General features: G+C 48.7%; 1 protein-coding gene across 2 annotated transcripts in view; it reads left to right on the top strand.

The window, feature by feature from the left end:
* Positions 1–19855, top strand: part of Clic6 (chloride intracellular channel 6) — a 41913-nt gene extending 22058 nt beyond the window's left edge. The window contains exons 2-6 of one of the 2 annotated variants that reach the window (XM_041673163.1): positions 6953–7062; positions 7824–7949; positions 8845–8951; positions 9668–9849; positions 17977–19855. In XM_041673163.1, coding sequence (XP_041529097.1) covers positions 6953–7062; positions 7824–7949; positions 8845–8951; positions 9668–9849; positions 17977–18138 — 687 coding nt within the window. In that variant the 3' untranslated portion in view covers positions 18139–19855. The remainder of the gene's footprint in view (positions 1–6952; positions 7063–7823; positions 7950–8844; positions 8952–9667; positions 9850–17976) is intronic. The other variant, XM_041673165.1, reaches the window with a different exon arrangement.
* The last annotated feature ends 1107 nt before the right edge of the window (positions 19856–20962 follow it).

Below are 20962 nucleotides of genomic sequence, written 5' to 3'. Positions count from 1 at the left end.
GGTGACTTGTTGAGAGAGAGAGAAAAATCCGTTTCCCTAAGGAGGACGTGGGCTGGCATGAAAATCACGCTAATTGAGGCTTGTTACAAAGTACCCTAAATTCCATAATTGTCTGTTCTGGGCCCAGGTTTGGGAGAGCAGCGATGCTGCCGCTGATAATGACAATAATAGCTCCCTTTACTGGGCCCGCGAGATGCTTAACATATCAGTGATTTTATCCCTGCCTCCCGCGCGTGCGCGCGCGCGCACACACACACACACACACACACACACACACGAGGTGAGTACATGTGAACGCGTGTACGCACACGTGTGGAAGCCAGAGCTACCTCAGCTGGAACCGCAGGTGCTGCCCTTGTTTGTTCAGAATCTCTCATTGGTCTGGAACTTTCCAAGCAGGCGTTCTGGCCTGCCAGGGAGTCCCAGGGACCTTTTTGTCTGCACTTCGCAGCCCTGGGATTACAAGCATGCGCCATCATGCCTTGCTTTTAGAATATGTGGGGTCTAGAGGATCAAACTCCGGTCTTTGTGCTTCCAAAGCAAACTCTTTACATCCTGACCCGTGAGCCCAGACCAAATCTTTGTTTTTAAGAGGCCGAAATGAGGCTCTGGGAGAACAAACGGGTTGACTGCGGCTGCGCAGTTGTTCAGCAGTAGGGCTAACATCTTTCAACGGGTTGGCTGCGGCTGCGCAGTTGTCCAGCAGTTGGGCTAACGTCTTTTGCTCCCCCAGCTCCATTACCTCTTCCTGTTCCTTTTGATCATGTTTCAGAGAAACTTGGCATTGCATAGACATGGAAATGTCAGGCTAGGGAGACAGATTGCTCAGCGGGTAAATGCTTGCTCTGCAACCATGAGGGCCTGAGTTCGGAACCCAGAACCCATGTAAAAACCCGGGTACCATCTGAAACTTCAGCACTGTGGGATGGGGACAGACAGATCCCAGGGGCTTAGTGAGAGACCTTGTCTGTGTCAAGATACTAATTTGGGAAAGCCACTAAGGAAGACATCCAGTGTCAACTCCTGTCAGAGAGAGAGAGAGAGAGAGAGAGAGAGAGAGAGAGAGAGAAAGAGAACTAGAAATAAGGAAATTAGGATCAGGTTGAGTATTGTCCCTTTTTTTCAGAATCGTAGAACAATCAACATGTCTCAGATTCCAACACTGCAGCATAGGCCCTCACCTTTGCACCAGGAGCCTGGGGCTGAGGTGACTGGGAAGACGCTTTTGACCGTCACTTAGGTCTCTTGCCGCCTTCCTCTTCCACCTCCTAGTCTCTTTCCTGTGGTAGATGACTCAGTGTGTTTCATTTCTTTGCAGTGAACATGTGTGGGTTTTACACAGGCCCAGAAATTCATAACTATTGACACAGCAGGAGCAGGGTGCTCCCCTGGGGTGCACTGGGCCAATAAAGTCACTGCAACTAGTCTTGTCCAGTCACTGTTGAGGGTTCCTCTTTGCTGGCAACTGCTAACACGTGTGAGAACGACCGGCACCAGGGACAGGAAGGTTCCTGGCTCTCGAGAGACCTAAGGCCTCCCTGAAAGGCCCAGCGGGACAGTCCCCATGTGTTCTGAAGGGTCCCCACCCAGGTTGGAACCATCTTGCTTTTAATGTTCTGCGGAGTAGAGACACAGTGGGATTCAGATAGGATCCATGCTCATGTGCTCTGTCTCTTTTGACCTCATGAGTGATACTGTCCTCCATGTTCATATGTAGTCAGAAGGCCCTGAACAGTGGCAATGCTGTCCCCCATATTCTGATGTAATCAGAAGCCCTGAACAGTGGCAATGCTGTCCCCCATATTCTGATGTAATCAGAAGCCCTGAGCTGGGGCGATGCTGTCCCCCATATTCTGATGTAATCAGAAGCCCTGAACTGGGGCGATGCTGTCCCCCATATTCTGATGTAATCAGAAGCCCTGAGCTGGGGCGATGCTGTCCCCCATATTCTGATGTAATCAGAAGGCCCTGAGCTGGGGTGATGCTGTCCCCCATATTCTGATGTAATCAGAATGCCCTCAGCAGGAATCACGCTATCTCCCATGATTTGATGTAGTAAGAGGCCCTCAGCTGGGTTTGGGCCCTCAATACCGGCCTGCTCAGCCTCCAGGTCTATGAGAAATGATTTTTATTTGACATTCATTACTCAACTTTCGGGATTCCATGACAGCAGCAGAAACCCAACAATGGCAGCCAGTTCTAGCTGCTTTTCTCCCTCAGTACCCTCTGAGATGGCTCTGATCTCCCAAATCAAGCTTACCTCTGATTATTACCTGTTCTGAGCACCCACTGTCTCTATTTAGCCTAAAGTCCCCCTTGTACACTGGGTACAACAGCCATCGCTTCTTACTGTCGCTCTTCAGAACCCTGCAGAGGGGCCATATTTCCTCTCCGATCCCCCTACCTCACTCCGAGCCCCTCACTAACCCATGTAAGCACCAGGAGACTTCGCGCACCCCGTGTGCATATGTCTCCTCTCTCTTCATGCTGCATCCGGGCATCAGAAAAAGAACAATGGAGACATCACCTCATTGTTTCCTCATCTCTCCTCAATACCCCAAATTGTTTTTCACTGTATTCTGTAGGAGTAGAAAAATTGTGCTTATATTAAAGGACTTGCTTGACATTTAGATTCATGTAGAAATGTCTAGAAACGAGGTAGAACCAAATAGTTGAAAGCGTAAACTGGGGGTATATGATCTTCCGCATGTGAAGCAGGGAGAGGGCGCTGTGCTGGGAGCCACCAAGATTGCTTGAGGGTTGTCACCCGTAAGACCAGCGTCGGGAAGTTCACTGGGTCCTCTGAAAGCAGCAGCTGTCACCACGGTGGAAAGCGGCAGGGTGGCTTCCAGGTCAGTGGTTCTCGCAACCCCTGTGGGGTTTGCATATCAGATAGCCTGCATAATGCATATTGCATTATGATTCATAACAATAGCAAAATCACAGTTATGAAGTAGCAACGAAACAATTTATGGTTGGCGTCAGCACAACATGAGGAGCTGTGGTTCAGGGTCGCAGCATTAGGAAGGCTGAGATCCTCTCCTCTAGGGCGTCAGAGGTCGTTCGCTTAAAAGAGAAAAGCTTAGTGGTCGCAAGCAATTCTTTCCACAAGTTCTGGGCGAAGAGAGAGTGATGGATTGGTGGGGCAGGCTCTGGTGTTTGGAGGTTCTGGGACAGAGAGGATCTGTTTCTGCTGCATTGCTGGCTAGCGCCGGCCCACACCATGGGTTCCCCTGAGTAGGCACAGGCCAGGGACCAGCAGTTATTGCATCCCCAAGACCAGGGCAGACACCATTCGCAAAGGCAGCTTCTGAGAACAGGCCAGAAGTGTGCCTGATCGGCTCCAAGACCTGCCATCTAAGATGCCCCCAAAGTGCCCCCCAAAAGGCAAACATGAGGCTGCTCTGGCTTTTCAGTGTCTGAGTCTTTGCTGAAAACGAAAAAAAAAAAAACCCACTCCAATTTCTCAAGCTGCTTAATTTGATTTAATCAGAAATGTGGACCTACAAAAACGTCCCCTGCAGGCTGAGAACCCTGCTGAGAAATCTCAGCCCAGAGTGCAATTAGCTAGAGAGAATTACCAACATTGGGAAATAAAACTCTGTGTGATAGAGCCTCCCAATTATGGGACAGTGTCAGTTATTCACTCGAATATATATGTATTTATCCCATCATCTTGTCGGGTTAATGATACAAGCGAGGCGATCCACTCCCATTATTGCCCAATAATGGACCACGGAGATGGCGCATCTTCGCCTTCATTTTTGCTGGCACCTCCTAGCGCCGAAGCGCATTAAAGTAATAAAATTAAGCAAGGCGTCCCTGTCCCTCCCACCATGTTCCCGTAACCCCCTCATTTGCAGCAGACTGAGCTAGAAAGAAAGTTTTAGAGCAATTTAAGATGAGGCAATGCTGGGTATGTAAATGCTGTTTTATTGGCAGTTTGGGCAGCTAGCTAAGATGCCTGGCAGCCTTCGGTTTATAGGTTCTTCTGGGTTGGGATAACTCAGTGTCAAGGCCACAGGGAGGGAGCATGGGGAGTTAAACACGTCTTCTTTGCACCATGAGCTTTGTGGTTGCCAGGACCACTGGCTCGCCTTCAGACTGGGTGTTTCAGCCCCTGCAAATCTGAGATGGAGCCTGCTAAGCTTGAGGGGGTTTAAGAGTTTTTTGTTGTTTTGTATGTATGTGTGTGTACATGCATGTGTAAGTATGCACATGTGTGAACACCCATGGAAAACAAAGTTTACTGTTGGTGTCTGTTTCAGTTGTTGTCCACCTTGGTTTTTCCAAGCAGGAGCCCTCGTTGTCCCTGGAGCTTGCAATGATCCCCATGTGTATCTCTCTGTCTCCATCGCCTTGGAGCGTGGGCCACTATGGCTTCCTTTTACATGGGTTCTGGGGATTAAACTCATGCATGCATAGCAAGCATTTAGCAACTGAACTATCTCTATGATCATTAACCCCAAAGTTCTTAAGGAGTTGAATGATAAAAGTAGTTATTATGCTTTTAGAAATGTCCTGTTCCTGGACCCTTATTCCCACCAGAGGCAGCAGCGGCTGGGGTTGAGGAAATGGCGAGGACCGTTCCTAGGGCAAACACGGGAGCACCAGAAAGACAGCAGGGCAGGCCGCCTGTGTAACCCGATTCTCCAGGTGTTGCCGTGGGAGACAGTGAGGGGCAGCGAGGCTTCACAGATGGGACACATTATCACGTGAACTTCAGACACACTACAGAACGGGGGTCCAGGACTCAGCAGGGTTTTGCCCCATTCACAGTGAGCTGTCACCAGGCCCGAGGGGCAAGAGACAAAACCATCACCTCACTCCATGGAACCTCCAGATGTTATTGTGCTCAGTGGAGCTATTATAAATATAGGAGGCTTAAATTGGGCGAGCAAGTCAGGGCTGGTCAGACTGCACATCCCTGTGCTTGCTCTCCTCTCCCTCGTCCTCCTCTGCTGGTCCAACTGTGCCCAAACCTGCAGCAGGTAAGAGTGGAGGGCAGTCTTCCAGGCACCAGGGCTGGGGAGTCTCTGCAGCTCATCTGTGGGCTTCAGAACAGAGCGAGAAGGAGAGCAGGGTGACAGGTGGTGGGGTTGCTGCAGGTGTGTCCTCGGGGTGGTTGAGTCCCTGCAGGTGTCCTCAGGGGGGTGGGGGTCCCTGCAGGTGTGTCCTCAGGGGGGGTGGGGGTCCCTACAGGTGTGTCTTCAGGGGGCTGAGGTAGTGCAGTCTTCCAGGGTCATATGACAGGGATTGTAAAGAATGCTGGAGGGCTGTCGCCCTTGTCAGCCACTGGACCATTAAAAAGATGTCACTGACTCTACCGGGGGAGTTTCCAGATCCTTGCCTTCTAGGCAGAAAACCAATGTCGGCTGCAGGAAGGGAGGCCTGGGCTGGGGGGGGGGGGCAGTTATAGAACCCAGTCATGGAGCGTAGGGGACTCAGATGCAGCAGTCCGAGGCAGCTTGGGTGGCTGGAACATTCAGAAGCTGAACTGCCACCATTTCTGCTCCAGCAGGAATAGGAATATCCATTCGTGGGTGTTAGCTTACTATTTATTTTTTTTGAGACAGGGTTTCTCTGTGTAGTCCTGGATGTACTGGAACTCTCTTTGTAGACCAGGCTGGCCTCGAACTCAGCTCTGCCTGTCTCTGCCTCCCAAGTGCTGGGGTTAAAGGTGTTGGCCACCACACCCAGCTTGTCTGCTCCCTGTTTTGCCATTGATAGCCCCTCCAGGTGACTCGCCTTAGAGTGCTCTTGGCCTTTTCTTGTTTTTTTTGAGCCATTTTTTCTTTCTTTTCTTCATGGTACAAACAAGCTACTGACTTTCTGCCCATGCCTTTCCTCTGCACAGCAGTCCTTCCTTCTCAGTTTTGTTAGGACACTATAGTTGGCAGAAACAGACCGCACGCATGGAATGTGGTCATGTTCTTGTCGTTAAAGAGTAAGTGCATGGTCATGAATTCTAGCGAGGCACATTAATCTATCTTCTGTTGCTATACCCAAATACCTGAGCTTGGAGACAGAATAAAGATTTACTTCGCAGTGCTAGGGACTCACAAGCATGACATTGGCTTCTGCCCAGCTTTGGTGAGAGTCTGACAGTGGGCAGCATTGCAGGGCAGGGGTGCAGAAGTGATTGCGTAGTAAGACAGGAAGTCAAGGGTGGGTGCGGTGGTGCATGCCTATAATCCTAGCCCTGGAGGGCGGAGGTTGCAGGAGCAAGAATTTAAGGTCATCTTCAGTTATGGATGAACCTGAGAGCAGCCTGAGTGACATGAGGTTCTGTCTCAAAACAAGCAAATAAGAAACGGCCAAACACAAGAAGCTGGTATGGTCTGGCACCAATTTTTTTTTGTCTTTTAAATAACATCTTACTCTCATGAGAATCACTCCTAAAGACCAGTCTGAATACATTCCCAGAGCAAAGTTCTCCATGACTTTGTTACCATCTACTAGGTCCCAGACTTTTTTGGACAAATTTTTTAAAATAAGATTTATTTATTTTTATGTGTATACCTGTCTGCATGTATATGGACTATGTACATGCAGTGTCCATGAGGGCCAGTAGAGGGAGTCTGATTGCCTGGAACTGGAGTTACAGATGGTTGTGAGCTACCATGTGCCTGCTGGGAACTGAACCCAGGTACTCTCTGTAAGAGTAGCCAGTGCTCTTAACCACTAAACCATCTCTCTAGCCCCAATCCCCATTTTGTTTCCATTTAGTGTGTGTGTATGTGTTTGTATGTATACGTGTGTGTGTGCACATCCCCCGTACCACACCCGTTTCTAACCTCTTGTAGACCCTGAGTTAGATGGCCTCAGAAGGCTATGTATAGTAACATGACCATTGATGAAAATCCGCAATAACTTGTGTCCTCTGTGACTGCTGACACCTTTCATTGTGAGGTTTGGTCAAATAAAGATCTCTTTTTTTTCCCACTCTCAGGCTGGTTATGATGGCGAGAGCATTGGAAACTGCCCGTTTTCTCAGCGTCTCTTCATGATCCTCTGGCTAAAGGGTGTGATATTCAATGTGACGACAGTGGACTTGAAAAGGTGAGATGGGCTTTGGTTTTGTTGAAATAGTTGGTCCTAATTCCCTTTGTGCAGCAACATACCCTTTCATGCATACACACACACACACACATACACACGCACACTCCTGCACTCATGTATATACACACACATACACACACTCATGCACACACACATGCTCATGTATGCACACACATACACACAAATATGCATGCGTATGCACACACACACATATGCACATACACACACTCATGCACATGTATGCTGCTAGGAACCATTGGCATATAATGGCAGGTTTATCCTTAGTCATAAGCCTGGAATAAAGACTGAGCACTAGCCAAGTGGTAGGGTTTACATAGGACTCAGGGGCTGCAGGAAGGAGTAGGGGTTGGGGGCCAGGGAGAGCTTTCTTTTCCTGTTGCCCAGAGGCTGTGTGACTCCCAGGAGCTTGCCTGAGCACTGTTCCTGGTTGACAGAACTGGAGAGCTAACTTTCCCACCTCTGCAGCCAGAAAGGGGGTCCAGCGGGGTGAGCCCACCCATCATTTGTTAATTCCTTCTAGGCTCTGATTTCCAGGAAGCCACCTTATTAATTCAGGGACCACTTTGAAATTCTGAATGGTTGTGTCTCTTTTTTATTGTTTTTATTGAGCTATGCATTTTCCCCACTCATCTTCTTTCCTCTGGGCTGTGTCTCTTAAATGGTGAGGGCATGACTAAGCCTTGGCCATGACTCCGAATGCCCAAGACCATCCATGTAGACCACTCTTCCCTCCTACCTAGGAAGCCTGCAGACCTTCAGAACCTGGCTCCCGGGACGAACCCTCCTTTCATGACTTTTGATGGTGAAGTCAAGACCGACGTGAATAAGATTGAGGAGTTCTTAGAGGAGAAGTTAGTTCCCCCAAGGTAGGCCTCCTAGAACTGATACTCACAACTTTGTTGGTGCTTTTCTCTGTGGTCATGCACAGACGCCAGAGGGAGCAGCCAGATTAGCTACCTTGAGTCGAGATGGAGTCTGCTTCTTGTCTGGTTTCATTCCTGTTGCTGTGAAGAAAACACCCTGACAAAAACAACTTAGGGGAAGAAAAGGCCTTTTTTTTCTCAGAGCTCCAAAGTTGCTGTCCGTGTTTGCAGGGTAGGATGTAAGCCAGCCACATGGCATTCACAACCAAGAGCAGAGAGAAATGCATGCTAGTACCTGAAACTTGCTACTATTATCCCTGCCCTACATAGCTCAGGACCTCCTACCTAGGGAATGGTGCCTCCCACAGTGGACTGGATCTTCTTGTATCAATTAACAGCCAAGTCAAACCCACAGGCCAATCTGATCTAGATGGTCCCTCAGCTGAGGCTGTTCTCGCAGGTGATTCTAGATTGTGGCAAGCTGACACTTAGAACTAGCCATCACAGCTTCCCTTTTTGTGCCCCTGGCTTGGCAGTTAGGACAGTATGGCAGCGGCCAGGGAGGAGGCGTTATTGCTGTGTGGGATAACTGTACCTTGTGTCTGCTACACAAGAGTGTGGACCCTTCAGAAACCCTCCAGTCAAACACCTTTCCTAGAACAGGGAGGGAATTAGGTCAGGAACAGCTGGTTGACCCGTGTCCTAGAATTTGTCTTGCCAGAGCGTGATACAACATAGTTCTCCCAAATCATGTATTTTACTCAACTTTGAGATTCATTGTTTACTAAACCAGTCCAGGGAAGCTTGTCATTTTAATATCTGCCCAGAGAAAGACGTTTTCCTCCACTGCATTCTCCTAACCAGCCTTTGTCTGTCTGTGACCCTCCAACTCTTCAAGGTACCCTAAGCTGGGAACCCAACATCCTGAATCCAACTCAGCAGGAAATGATGTTTTTGCCAAATTCTCAGCATTTATTAAAAACACCAAGAAGGATGCAAACGAGAGTAAGTATTCCTGTTCTGGGTTCTGTTTCCACATGGTCTTCCACAGGACTGCTGGAGAGACCCTGGGCATCTGGTTCATTTCACAGAGAGTACAGATGGAAGTCTGGAAACAAGGAAATGCCCCCACCTTTAACTTTGCATGTAACTTTGGAGAGACTGTTTCTAATGGTTGGGAATCCAAAATATAACACTATTAGGGGGAGACATTTCAATGTCTGGCTTTTCCTACCTGCAGTGTGGAACTGTGCCTCTGTCACTCACTACCCCGACATAGGCGTCTCATCAATATTTAGAGGAGCAGCCGAGTTTGGTTCGGAGGGATGGCTTAACAGTTAAGAGCACACTCTGTTCTTGTGGAAGACTGGAGCTTAGCTCCTCGTCACTGTACTAGGTGGCTCACAATGACCTGCAACCCCAGATCCAGGGCACCGGAAACCCTCTTCTGGCCTCTGAGAGCACCCATACACATGGTACAAACAGAGATACAAATAAATACAAAATAAAATTAAAATATCTTCTTAAAAAACACAGACCAGTCCTAGAAGCAGCACAGGTGTGGAGATGGAACAGGGAGACCAAGTTCTGTTGTGTCTGTGTCCTTCTGGTCTTCTTGCTGCTCAGAAAGTGGACCCAGCTCTCTCCTAAGGGTAGACCATACACATGCAGCCGCTTGCATGGCCCATCCATCTCAGGCATCTCCTGCCTTTGCGTTTCAGTTTATGAAAAGAACCTGCTACGGGCCCTACAGAAGCTGGACAACTACTTGAACAGCCCGCTGCCAGATGAAATAGACGCCGACAGCACAGAGGATGTCACCGTTTCCCGAAGGAAGTTTCTAGATGGGGACGAGCTCACGCTGGCCGACTGTAACCTCCTACCCAAGCTCCACATCATTAAGGTTTGTCTCTCCTCCTGACACCTGTGCTGAGTGCATGAAGCGGGCTTTGTGGACCTTTGTTCTGACTTGCTGGGGCCTGGAACACAGACGTGAACTTAAAACTAGCCGTTTCGGTTCAAGGTGGCTGAGTTGCAGTGCTTAGGCACACAGAGCCATGAACTCCAGGTGTTCTTGTGACAGACCTGTGAAGGTGCTCCTGACCCATGTTCTCCCTGATGTTCTAGGCATAAGGAAGAAGAAACAGCTCAAGGACACTCAGGTCTTCCTTGCCTTTTACCGTATGAAGTCTGAGGATGATGTGTTCTTGACAATTGCAGGGATCAACGTTGTTCTGGGGGTGTCCTGCCAGTTACTAGCAGCCTTCCACTGCTAAGAGCAGCCAATAGCTGCTTGACTTGGCCTCTTCTGTAGCGGGTACCCTGTCTTCTTAGGCAGGTACAAAAGTCAATGGTCATACACAATTAGAATTGTTTGAGGGTTTTATTTTAAATTTTTTTCATTTCTGTTCTGATAGGTCACCTGACCTAGTAAATCAGAACTTGTAGTGGCAACCGTGGTGATTCCCAGACTTCTGAGTCCCTTCTCTCTCGTCCCCTCTCTGTCACGTGCAGGTGTCAGTGGCTATCACCATGGCCCACACCACTAGGTGTGTGAGCCTCAGATGTCCAAAGAAGAAGCCCGTGACTTGCACTGGGAGATCTTGATTATTATGAAATTCTCGCTAGGTCCAGAGCAGGAGCAGGAGCAGGAGGGCAGGGGTGGGCACAGGGAACACAGGGAATACAAGTCAACGCCATGTTCCAAGTTCGTGTGTGATTGCCTGGAGAAATCGCCTGTCCGGTTCCAAGCGTCCATACTGGCTGCCTGTCAGTCGTGGCCACTCCACGTCATAACGCCTTTCTCTTCCTGAGCACCGTCTTTCTGCACTCTCTCCCAGCCTTGGCTTTTCCTCCTCTCTTCCATGTTGGGCTTCAGGGAGGTCTACTTGAGATGGACATTAGCAGTCCTTTAAGTGAATGTTTTCGTTAGTAGCCTCGTTAAGGTCCCAACACCCAAAGTCTAACAAAAGCTTCTCAACTCTCCAAAACCTAAACCGGGAAGTCATTTTCCAATGAGTATGCCACTGTGTTTGTTTTTTTTTTTTTTTTATGTCATTCATTTGCTGGGAATGATATAGCATCACAGGTAAGTGCAGGGTGAAGAAGGAATTATCGTTGCTCTGACAAAATGCTTGAGAAAACTGATGTAAGAGCAGAGAGGTTTCCTTAGGCCTGTGATCTCAGAGGGACAGTCGTGATCAGCTGGCTCTCTTAATGTCAGGCCCGTGGAGAACAATGTGGTTCAGGGAAGCAGCTCACTGTGTGGAGGCCAGAGAGCGTAAGAGGGAGGACCAGAGAGCACAAGAGGGAGGACCAGAGAGCACAAGAGGGAGGACCAGAGAGCACAAGAGGGAGGACCTGGAGAGCACAAGAGGGAGGACCAGAGAGCACAAGAGGGAGAACCTGGAGAGCACAAGAGGGAGGACCGGAGAGCACAACAGGAATTATCAGAGAGCACAAGAGGGAGGACCAGAGGGCACAAGAGGGAGGACCGGAGGGCACAAGAGGGAGGACCGGAGGGCACAAGAGGGAGGACCAGAGAGCACAAGAGGGAGGACCAGAGGGCACAAGAGGGAGGACCAGAGGGCACAAGAGGGAGGACCAGAGGGCACAAGAGGGAGGACCAGAGATCCTAAGATGGGGGACCCGGAGAGCACAAGATCAGTGACCTAGACTCCACTTCCTATTACCTAATCCACTATAATTAACCAATTGGTGATGCTATCACCACCAGTTGGGGACCAAGCCTTCGTTATAAAAATGTTGAATATCTAAAACACAGTAAAGAACATGAGAAATATCAGAGCCACACAGCACTAATAACAATGTGATTTATTCATATAAAAAAGAGGTGGGTGGAGAGATGGAGATGCTGTGGTTAGAAGCACTTGCTGCTCTTGCCGAGGACCAGAGTTTGGTTCCCAGCACTCATATATAGACAGCCACAGCCACCTGTAACTCCAGCTCAGGGCATCCAACACCTTCCTCTGGCCTGTTCAGCACTAACATTTAGACACACATGTATGTAAACTGTGGAACGGTGAGCTGCAGGGTTGGGAGTGGGGGTGGGGGCCTAGGGCAGTCATGGTGCTAACACAGGACTAAGGAACAAAGCCTTCAAAGCCATTTAGCACTTACAACGCTCGGCTATTTAATGATCTTCCAGGACAGAGTACTTCTGAAGGAAATGAGAGTCAGACCAAGGGAATTATGGTAAAACGCGAGAGTGGAGAGATTTATAATTTATTTCCCTTCCTGAAACCCACTGAAAATGATATTAAAAATAGAACTGGCTCATCTTCCACAAGACTACAGAAGAATGACAGGCCAACCACAAATGAAAGGAAAGTTTAGAGACAGGGCTCTTATACATGCATTTTTTTCCTTTACACCCCAAGAAAATTGTCCTTGATCTTCAAATTTGAGTTTATTATTGTTTTTTTTTCTTTGAGATAGAGTTTCTCTGTATTGCCCTGGCTGTCCTGTAGACCAGGCTGGCCTTAAACTCACAGAGATCCACCTGCCTCTGCCTCCTAAGTGCTGGGATTAAAGGTGTGCGCCACCAACACCCATCCAGAGTTCTTTAGAAGTAAATACTTTGGTCCTGAAATATCAGAGATCTTTGCCTACAGGGTGGGCATGTGCTGGCAGTGAGGGAAGAGTAGAGAGAACGCTTTTGGGTTAAATCTCTAAAGAGACAGCCCTGGAGGATTCCGCGGAGATGATGTCCTTTCAGCCTGTGCCCAGCTCCTCCCCGACTGGGGTATCCTGGAGGGACATGGGACAGAAGGAGAGAAAGGACTGGCATGTTTTGTGGCTGCCGAACAGTAAAGAAAAGAGCGCCCTTATTCTAACGTGAACTTTAACTCTGATGCTAACCCCCACCTTCAGCCCTAACTCTAGCTGTAACATGTCCCTGAAGCAGGATAAGGCCAGAGTTTCCCAAGCATGAATACTGAGCTTGCTCTCACTCTCTTATTCTCCCACATACTCTCTAAGCAAATGGTAGCTCCAGTGTGTCTGCCTCAGAAAACCATGACTAGATACAAGGCAGGATCTGCACGGGGCCACTGTAGAGCTAGAGATGATGGAAGTGGAGAAAATGATGAGGCTGGGCCTGAAAAAAAAATCACCTCAAATCAAATAGACAGGTCCCAGATGTTTATGTTCAGAATGGGAGAAGATGGAGAAAAGGAAGGAGAGAGAGAAAGGGGGAGAAAAAGAAGAGGAGAGGGAGAAGAGAGGAGAGGAGAGAGAAGGGGAGGGAGGGAGAGGAAAAGAGAAGGAGGAGAGGGAGAAGAGGAGAAGAGAGGAGAGGAGAAGAGAGGAGAGGAGAGGAGAGGAGAGGAGAGGAGAGGAGAGGAGAGGAGAGGAGAGGGAAAGGATCAAGGACAGGGTCTCACTGTGTGGTTGGGTCTCCTCAGCCTGAAAGACAGGGTCTCACCATGTAGTTCGGTTTCCTCAGCCTGAGAGACAGGGTCTCACTGTGTAGTTGGGTCTCCTCAACCCTAACGTTGCTTTCGAAGTCATGCCATGTTTAGGAAAGACATTCCCAGAACCATCAGCCAGAGACACGTTTGGCACTTGACTAGCTTCTGTAGGAGAAAGGACGCCGTTGAGACCTGCACCATCCCTGTCCCTTTTCCAGTGCTGCGGCAAAGCATTTGCAGCAGGGACATGCAGAAAAGCCTGCTTCAAGAGCATGGGTCAGCGCTGGTGGGCACCTGATGGCTTCCCAGTGTAAGTGTGTGTGAGAGATGGCCACAGCTGAGACAGGAAGTGATCATGCCTGAGACAGGAAGTGACCATATGGTGAGAGAGGAAGTGAGCATATGTGAGAGAGGAAGTGACCATATGGTGAGAGAGGAAGTGAGCATATGTGAGACAGGAAGTGACCATATGGTGAGAGCGGAAGTGAGCATATGTGAGACAGGAAGTGACCATATATGAGAGAGAAAGTGACCATATGGTGAGACAGGAAGTGACCATATGATGAGAGAGGAAGTGAGCATATGTGAGAGAGGAAGCATCCAGACTTGCTCATGTAGAGTAGACTTCCCCACAGAATTAACCAGAGTCCTTTGAGAACCACTTCAGTCTTTCCTGAAGGCGTTTCCCCAATGGTGTCCTCTAAAGTCCTGCTTCTTGAAGGTTCCATCACATATTGTCCCACTGAGACCCAAGTTCCAACATGTGACCCTTTAAGGATTGCACTCAAAGCACAGCAGGCAGCCAGACGATCACACTCGATAATAGCAGTGATGACACAGATAAACAGTAGAAGCATTTACAGCGGGGAAGAGATTCACAATGGCCTCGAGTGTCTTCATGACATCAAAAATTAGAAAACTGGCATTGCCTCTGGAGAGGAAAGGGAGGCTGTCTGGTGGATTATGAAAGAGTTTTATATCCCAGCTATTATCCACCCAGACACTGGCCTTAGCAAAATAAGCACTCCTGAGCAGTGAAATTGCTCTATGATGAAACACTCAAATGGTCATGAGAATAAGAATCCGAGACAGATAAGGTGTGTATTGGAGAAGGCTCTTAAGAAAGAGGGAAGCCGTCTTGCCCCAACTTAGAGCACAGATATTCTCAGAGGACACTATCACAGAAGAGTGAGACAGAGAGACTCGGGCTTGGAGAGACCTAACAACAACACATACCCAACACACAAGGCTTTGCCTTCTCCTCCTTGGTTTCCCTGTTCTTATTTATTTGGTGAACACAGGCCTCAAAGGCAGAGAGAGAGAGAGAGAGAGAGAGAGAGAGAGAGAGAGAGAGAATCATATTTTAATTAAAAATAAAATAAATTTATAAAAAGAGTCAGAAGCTGGAAATTCAATAGGAGGGGACAAATTCTTCCCATGAGTGTCTTCACTTGGAGTTGCAGCCTTTTCAGTGGGGAACCCAAGCTGACGCTAGCACAGAGACCAAACAGCAACTTCAGGGGCAGAGCAAAGTCAGGATGTGGGAAACCTGGATGTTGTCCCAGGCACAGGTGGAGGAGGGGGTAAAGGAGAAGAGCCAGAAAGAAGTGGAGAGGAAAACACCCTTCCTTTGTCAACACCAGGAGCCAAACTTGATAGATACTATTAGGGGACCCAGACAGAATTACCCACGGCCTCGGAGCTGCTGAAAGGGAATGCGTGTGTGAACGAGCATGCACACACAGCAAGCAGAGTATCACAGGGCATGTGGGCGGGAGGTGGCTCAGTCGGTACAAAGCTTGCAGTTCAAACACGAGGACCTGAGTTTGATCCCTAGAACACACGTAAAACAAGACAATGCCAGGCATCGCGGTGTCTGCTTTTAATCCTAGCGTGGGAAAGTAGAGGCAAGAGGATCATGGGGTCACTGGCTAGACAGTCACATCTTCAAGTTCCAGGCTCAACAAGAGATCTTGTCTCAAAAATGAGGTAGAGGAAGGGGGATTGGGGTGATGGCTCAGCAGTTAGACCCTTGTGCTCCTGGCAGAAGCCTTGAGTGTGGTTCCCGCACCTGGCAACCACCTGTGACTCCAGCGGCAGGGGCTGGAATACCCTCTTCTGGCATCCAGAGGCATCTGCACGTACGTGTGCACACATACATCAGAAATATGTCTTTAATACAATGAGGTGGGGCAGGAGGGATGGATCAGAGGACAGGCACACTGGCTGATCTTCTAGAGGGCCTGAGTTCAGCACCCACGTCAGGCAGCTTACAGCTGCCTGTGATTCTAGGTCCATGGGATCCAACACTCTCTTATGGCTGTCACAGGCATCTGGACTCACATGCACAGCCTCCACATAGATGCATGCATGCATACATACATACACACATACATATATACATACATATAATTTCAAAAAGTAAATTCTAAAATAAATTTAAAATGTAGTTAAATTTTAAAACTTGTATGCCATCATATGTAGGTTCACAGTCACATGGAGATGTACACACAGAAAGAGAAATTATAAAAGCAATAGTCCATGTGTGACTGGCAGGCATTCAGCAAATATTCTCGATATCATAATATTAAAATATCCAGGCCTGATGGTGCTGGCCTGTCCTACAAGCTGCCTGTGAGCCTGCTGGGAGCAGATGGCCAGCTCAACCCTATTGGGTTACAGAGTGATGCTGAGGCCTGCCTGGATGAGTTAATAAGGCCCCGTCTCCAAACAGAGAGAGCCGGGCTCAGTGGTGGAGCACTTGCTTAACTTGCCTGAGACTCTTGGGTAAGACTTTTCAGCAAGGTCAGAAGCAAAGCAGGTGTCAACCACAGAAATGAGCACCCTTGCCATGAGCATCCTGAAGTCTGCATGCAGGTGAAGAACGCAACGCCATGCCAGAGGCGTTCTAGAGGTTCCTTGGTCCTAATTTGCCGCCACACTGTACCAATGCTGCTGGCTTCACAGTCTGATAAGTGAATGCTAAGATCTGATTTGTGCTGAGTCTCCAGTGATGTTCATCCCAGCATCCCAGGGACAGTGGAGAGGGAGGTGACACAGCAGAAATGGCCATTGTAGCTCTGGATATCTGTGGCAGATGGAACTGTGTTTCTCCCTCCCCAAGCACGTATTTCCCAGTCCTAATCACTACTACCCCAGGATGGGGCTCATGTGACATGTGGGTCTTTGCAGTTGCAATGAGTTAAGTTGAAGGTACAGTAGAGAAGGCTGGACTTGACTCCAATATGACTTGATGCTGTCCTTGCTAACTGGGATTTAAGACAGGACACCCAAACACCATAAGATGGCATGCAAAGACTTAGCTGTCCTTCCACAGACAAGAGCTGCAAAGAAACTAAATGGACCTGAGACAGATTCTAACTCGGAACCTTCAGTGGAAACATAGCCACGGTGACATCTTGACTTTAGATTCCTTGACTTTAGATTCCTGGGACTATGATGGAATGGCTTACTGTTCTCAGGTTTTCCGGTGCAGGACACTAGCGAAGTCATACACATCCCTCCCTCACCGCTGGACGTTGTCCTCAACGTTGCCCCCATCTGGCCCTCTCCTGACCAGGAAAGCATCTCACACTGCTGATTTCTTAGAACATCCACCCACTCTGACTATTCTTTTCGCTTTCACCATCTCCATGGTGATGAGGTCACGCTATTGTGTTCATGCATAAGTCCTTTGCGCTTGGTAGGCTCATGGTCGAGCAATCTGCTTAGGGCAGAGTGACGGCCTTCTGCAGAAATACTGTACACAGATGTTAGGGGTTGCTGGAGGCCACAGCAAGCAGCTAGGAGGAAACACGGTTGATTCAAAGATCCTGGTGTGGTCCAAGATGAAGATCTGTCATATGCCTTCAGGCCCCACATGACACAGTAGCGGATACCCTACCATGGCCTTTCCACAGGCACAGCGAGAAAGCCACTGGCCTGTGGCCCACACACGTGGTGGATTCCAAGGGTCATTTCTGTTATCTTGGTGGGCAGGACTTCAGGATCTTAGATTAGTTATTATTATTATTATCATTATTATTATTACTATTATCATTATTTTATTTTGACAAAATCCCTGGCAAAAGAAGCTTAAAGGAGGAAGGTTTATTTTGGTTTATAGTGTGATGAGGGTGATGCCATCCCGGCAGGGAGGGCATGGAGGTGGGAAGGGTGAGGCTGCTGGCCACACTGAATCAGCCGTTAGGGCACAGAGTGTGGTGGGCGCTGGCACTCAGCTCCCTATGCCTTATAATGCAACCCAGGCCTCCAGCCCATGGAATCTTGTCTTCTACAGTTTGGCTTGATCTTTCTACCTCAATTGACTCAATCTAGAAAGTCCCTCACAGACACGATCAGAGGTTTGTCTCCTGAGTCTAGATTCTGTCATGGAGTGATTACATTTGAGTCCTGTACCTCTGTCACCTTGCCTGTTCCCAGGTGTCCTAGCAATGTTTAAGTGCCACCACGGGCAGCCTAAATGGTCACAGAATGCAGCCAGGCTCCAGGCTATGCAGCTTCAAGGGATGGGATTGTCTGACCTGACCTAGGGAGTTGCCTTTCCCCTTTCCTCATTATTTCCTCTTGATTTTCAGATTGTGGCCAAGAAATACAGAGATTTTGAGTTTCCTTCCGAAATGACTGGCATTTGGAGGTACTTAAACAACGCCTACGCCCGGGATGAGTTCACTAACACGTGTCCAGCTGACCAGGAAATTGAGCACGCGTATTCAGATGCAGCCAGAAGGATGAAATGATGTTGGGTTGCTTCCTGTCTTTTTCTCAGATGAGTGAGCGAGGCTTCCTGGAGAACCTTCTCTGCATCTTCCCAGAAACAGCTTCTGCAAAATGCCACTGCAGGATGCCTGGCTTTGCCATTTGCCTGCTCATTCCTCCGGCTCAGCTATGCTAATGTATGCCTTTGAGATTCAGTTCTCTTGTAATCCAAGCTTAGGGCGATCTGTTTTGTGCTCTGTTTCAAAGCACAGTGGCATTGACTTCCGCCTCCTCCATTTTAAAGAAGTTAGTCTTTCCTTCATAGTTTTGATAATCACATAGATAGCTTGGTCTTCTCTTCTTACATATTTGCTTATAATGAGAGGGTGTTTCATATTTATAATACTTTAGAACCGTGTTAAAGGATATGAAGAAGAAAGTAAAAATCACCTAAAACTTACGCTATATAACTTCTGATAACAAATTGGTGAATATTTCTAGAATTTTCAGTCTTTCATGTATGCCTGTGTGTGTGCACGCACACACATATACATGCACATCACATAATTTCATTCATTCGTGGTGCGGCATTTGTAGCAGGTTGATGAGGGGGCCTCTTGATGCCTTGGTGGTCATCACAGGAGACTTAAAGCAAAGAAATTGTCCCTTCCGAGCGACACAAGGACTGTAGGTCCACCTGAGAGCCAAGGGACAGCCAGAATTAGGATGATGGGACCAGGGTGTCCTCTCTTTCCCTGCAGAGCCAAGGGACAGCCGGAACTAGGGTGATGGGACCAGGGTGTCCTCTCTTGCCCTGAAGATTCTGTGGCCTCTGAGTCCAGGAGAGGTGTGGGGAAGAGGGTTCCCCTGTGCCCTTTGTTCTAGCTTCCTTCCTGGTTCCTTCTCTTCTCTCTTCTCCCGAGGAACTGTGTCTTCACAGGAGCTCTTCCAGTCAGTGGCAGCTTGGAGAATCTTCCTGTCTGATGTCATGTGAGCCTATGATTTTTGCTCATGGCAGTTCTTTAGTGAGGAGGATGTGGTTGAGGCTAGCTCATCCATGACTACTTTCTGTCTCATTCTGAAGCCAAGTAGGAAAACTAAATTCCAGAATAAAACCCAGAAAGTCCAACTCTTGAGCAATTTTGAAAAACGGTCCTTTAACGAGGAGCGGAGGAGTGTTTCGTCTACTGTGGCGTTCCCTCTGTCATCCCCGTGGCCACCTTACCTCATAGCGAGGCCCGCGGGCAGGCTGCTTGGCTGCAGCCCAGGCAGGGATGTGAGGTTGCTTAGATACTCTGCAAGACTTCTCAAGTTTGTCCCTCCACAGTCACGGGTCCTACAGGAAGCGTCTCTTGTAGCCTTGGCTGAGAAGTACGGTGGGCGCTGGAATCCTCGTACATAGTCTGCTCAGTGGACGATTTGTTTGGATGCCTTAAAGCAGTAAGATCCAGGACTGGGTGGAGAATGTCTTGTAAGGACACAAAGTCCAATATGGAAGCTGCTTCATTTCTCTGTTTCTTAGAAGCTCTGGCTTCAGCCCAGCAGTCGGTTTCTTTGTCACAGGAAAGAGTCGTGTCTAGCCCTTGTCACCGCGGCCCACATTATTTCGTGCCTCTTTAGGAGTTAGTTTCTAGATCCTGCTTTTACAAAGTGGCGTTCATACTTGGTTAATGGGTAGAAGTTAGGGTGTTAGTCCTGTTAATTTTGTTCTGTTAGATATTAAAATGATCACCAACTGTGTGCCTTATGAATTAAACATTTTCAATCAACATTATTGTTTTTTACACGTTCTTTTCACGTGTGTGTGTGTGGGTGATGTGCCTACATGTGTGTCTTTGTGTTTGCGTGTATGTGGGTGCCCATGCACACACAGTGAATGCATGGGAGGCCTGAAGACAATGTCAAGAATCTTCCCACCTTATTCTTTTGAGGCAGGCTCTCTCAGTCTAACCCAAAGCTCTGTATAGTCTATCTTACTAGACAGCTTGCTTTAGGGATCCATCTCCACCTCTGAGGGTGGAATTACAAGGTGTGCCACCATGTCTACCGGACATTGACCTGTACTCTAGGGAGCTGAACCCCAAGGCAGCAAGCCCTTTAACTGCTGAACCATTTCTATGTTCCAGTAAAAACTTTCAAGTGAAACTGCCCCCCTTTCTCTCTGTCTCCCCTCCACCCCTAACTTTCCCATTTGTATTTAAAGGATAAAATGAAGGCTATCAGTGTCTTTCAAAAAGGTGAGATCAAATCTAAAACAGGTTGCTGGTGTTTGGGTGACAGATAATCCATGTGTGAGCTGTAAGCTGGAGACATGGCACCTCAAAGAGGCCTGAGCAGATATATGTGACCATATATATGTGTTCAGGTGCCTGAAACAGACATCTGTAGCTCATTCCATTTAGACAGGTTGCAATAGGAAGGTGACTCCTTGGGGTAGTTATCCCCAGTCCTGGTCCTTGTTGCAGCCTACTACCACCATGCTCTGCCTTGAACTCCACCCAAGCTCCCTCCTCAGCCCCGCCTCCAGCTCCACCCTCAGTCCTATCCCAGCCCTGCCTCCAGCTCCCCCCCAAGCCCACTGAAGCCCCCTCCCAGCCCCACCCCTTACCCCTGAGTCCCACCCTCAGTCCTACCCTATACCTTCCCATTTCACCCCCAGTCCCACCCCAGTTCCACCTCCACCTCCAGTCCCACACCAACCCCATCTCTGCCCTACCACAGCCCTACCCCAGCCCTACCACAGCCCCACTCCAGCCCTACCCTAGCCCCACCTCAGCCCTACCCTAGCCCCACCTCAGCCCTACTCAGCCCTACCCTAGCCCCACCTCAGCCCTACCCTAGCCCCACCTCAGCCCTACCCTGGCT

The sequence above is a fragment of the Microtus oregoni genome, unplaced genomic scaffold (assembly GCF_018167655.1).
Source record: "Microtus oregoni isolate MIOR12 unplaced genomic scaffold, Mior012 000023F_ref0000262, whole genome shotgun sequence".
NCBI classification, from domain to species: Eukaryota; Metazoa; Chordata; class Mammalia; order Rodentia; family Cricetidae; genus Microtus; species Microtus oregoni.
The sequence above is the reverse complement of the archived record's forward strand: the minus strand, read 5'-3'. Positions and strand labels throughout refer to the sequence as shown.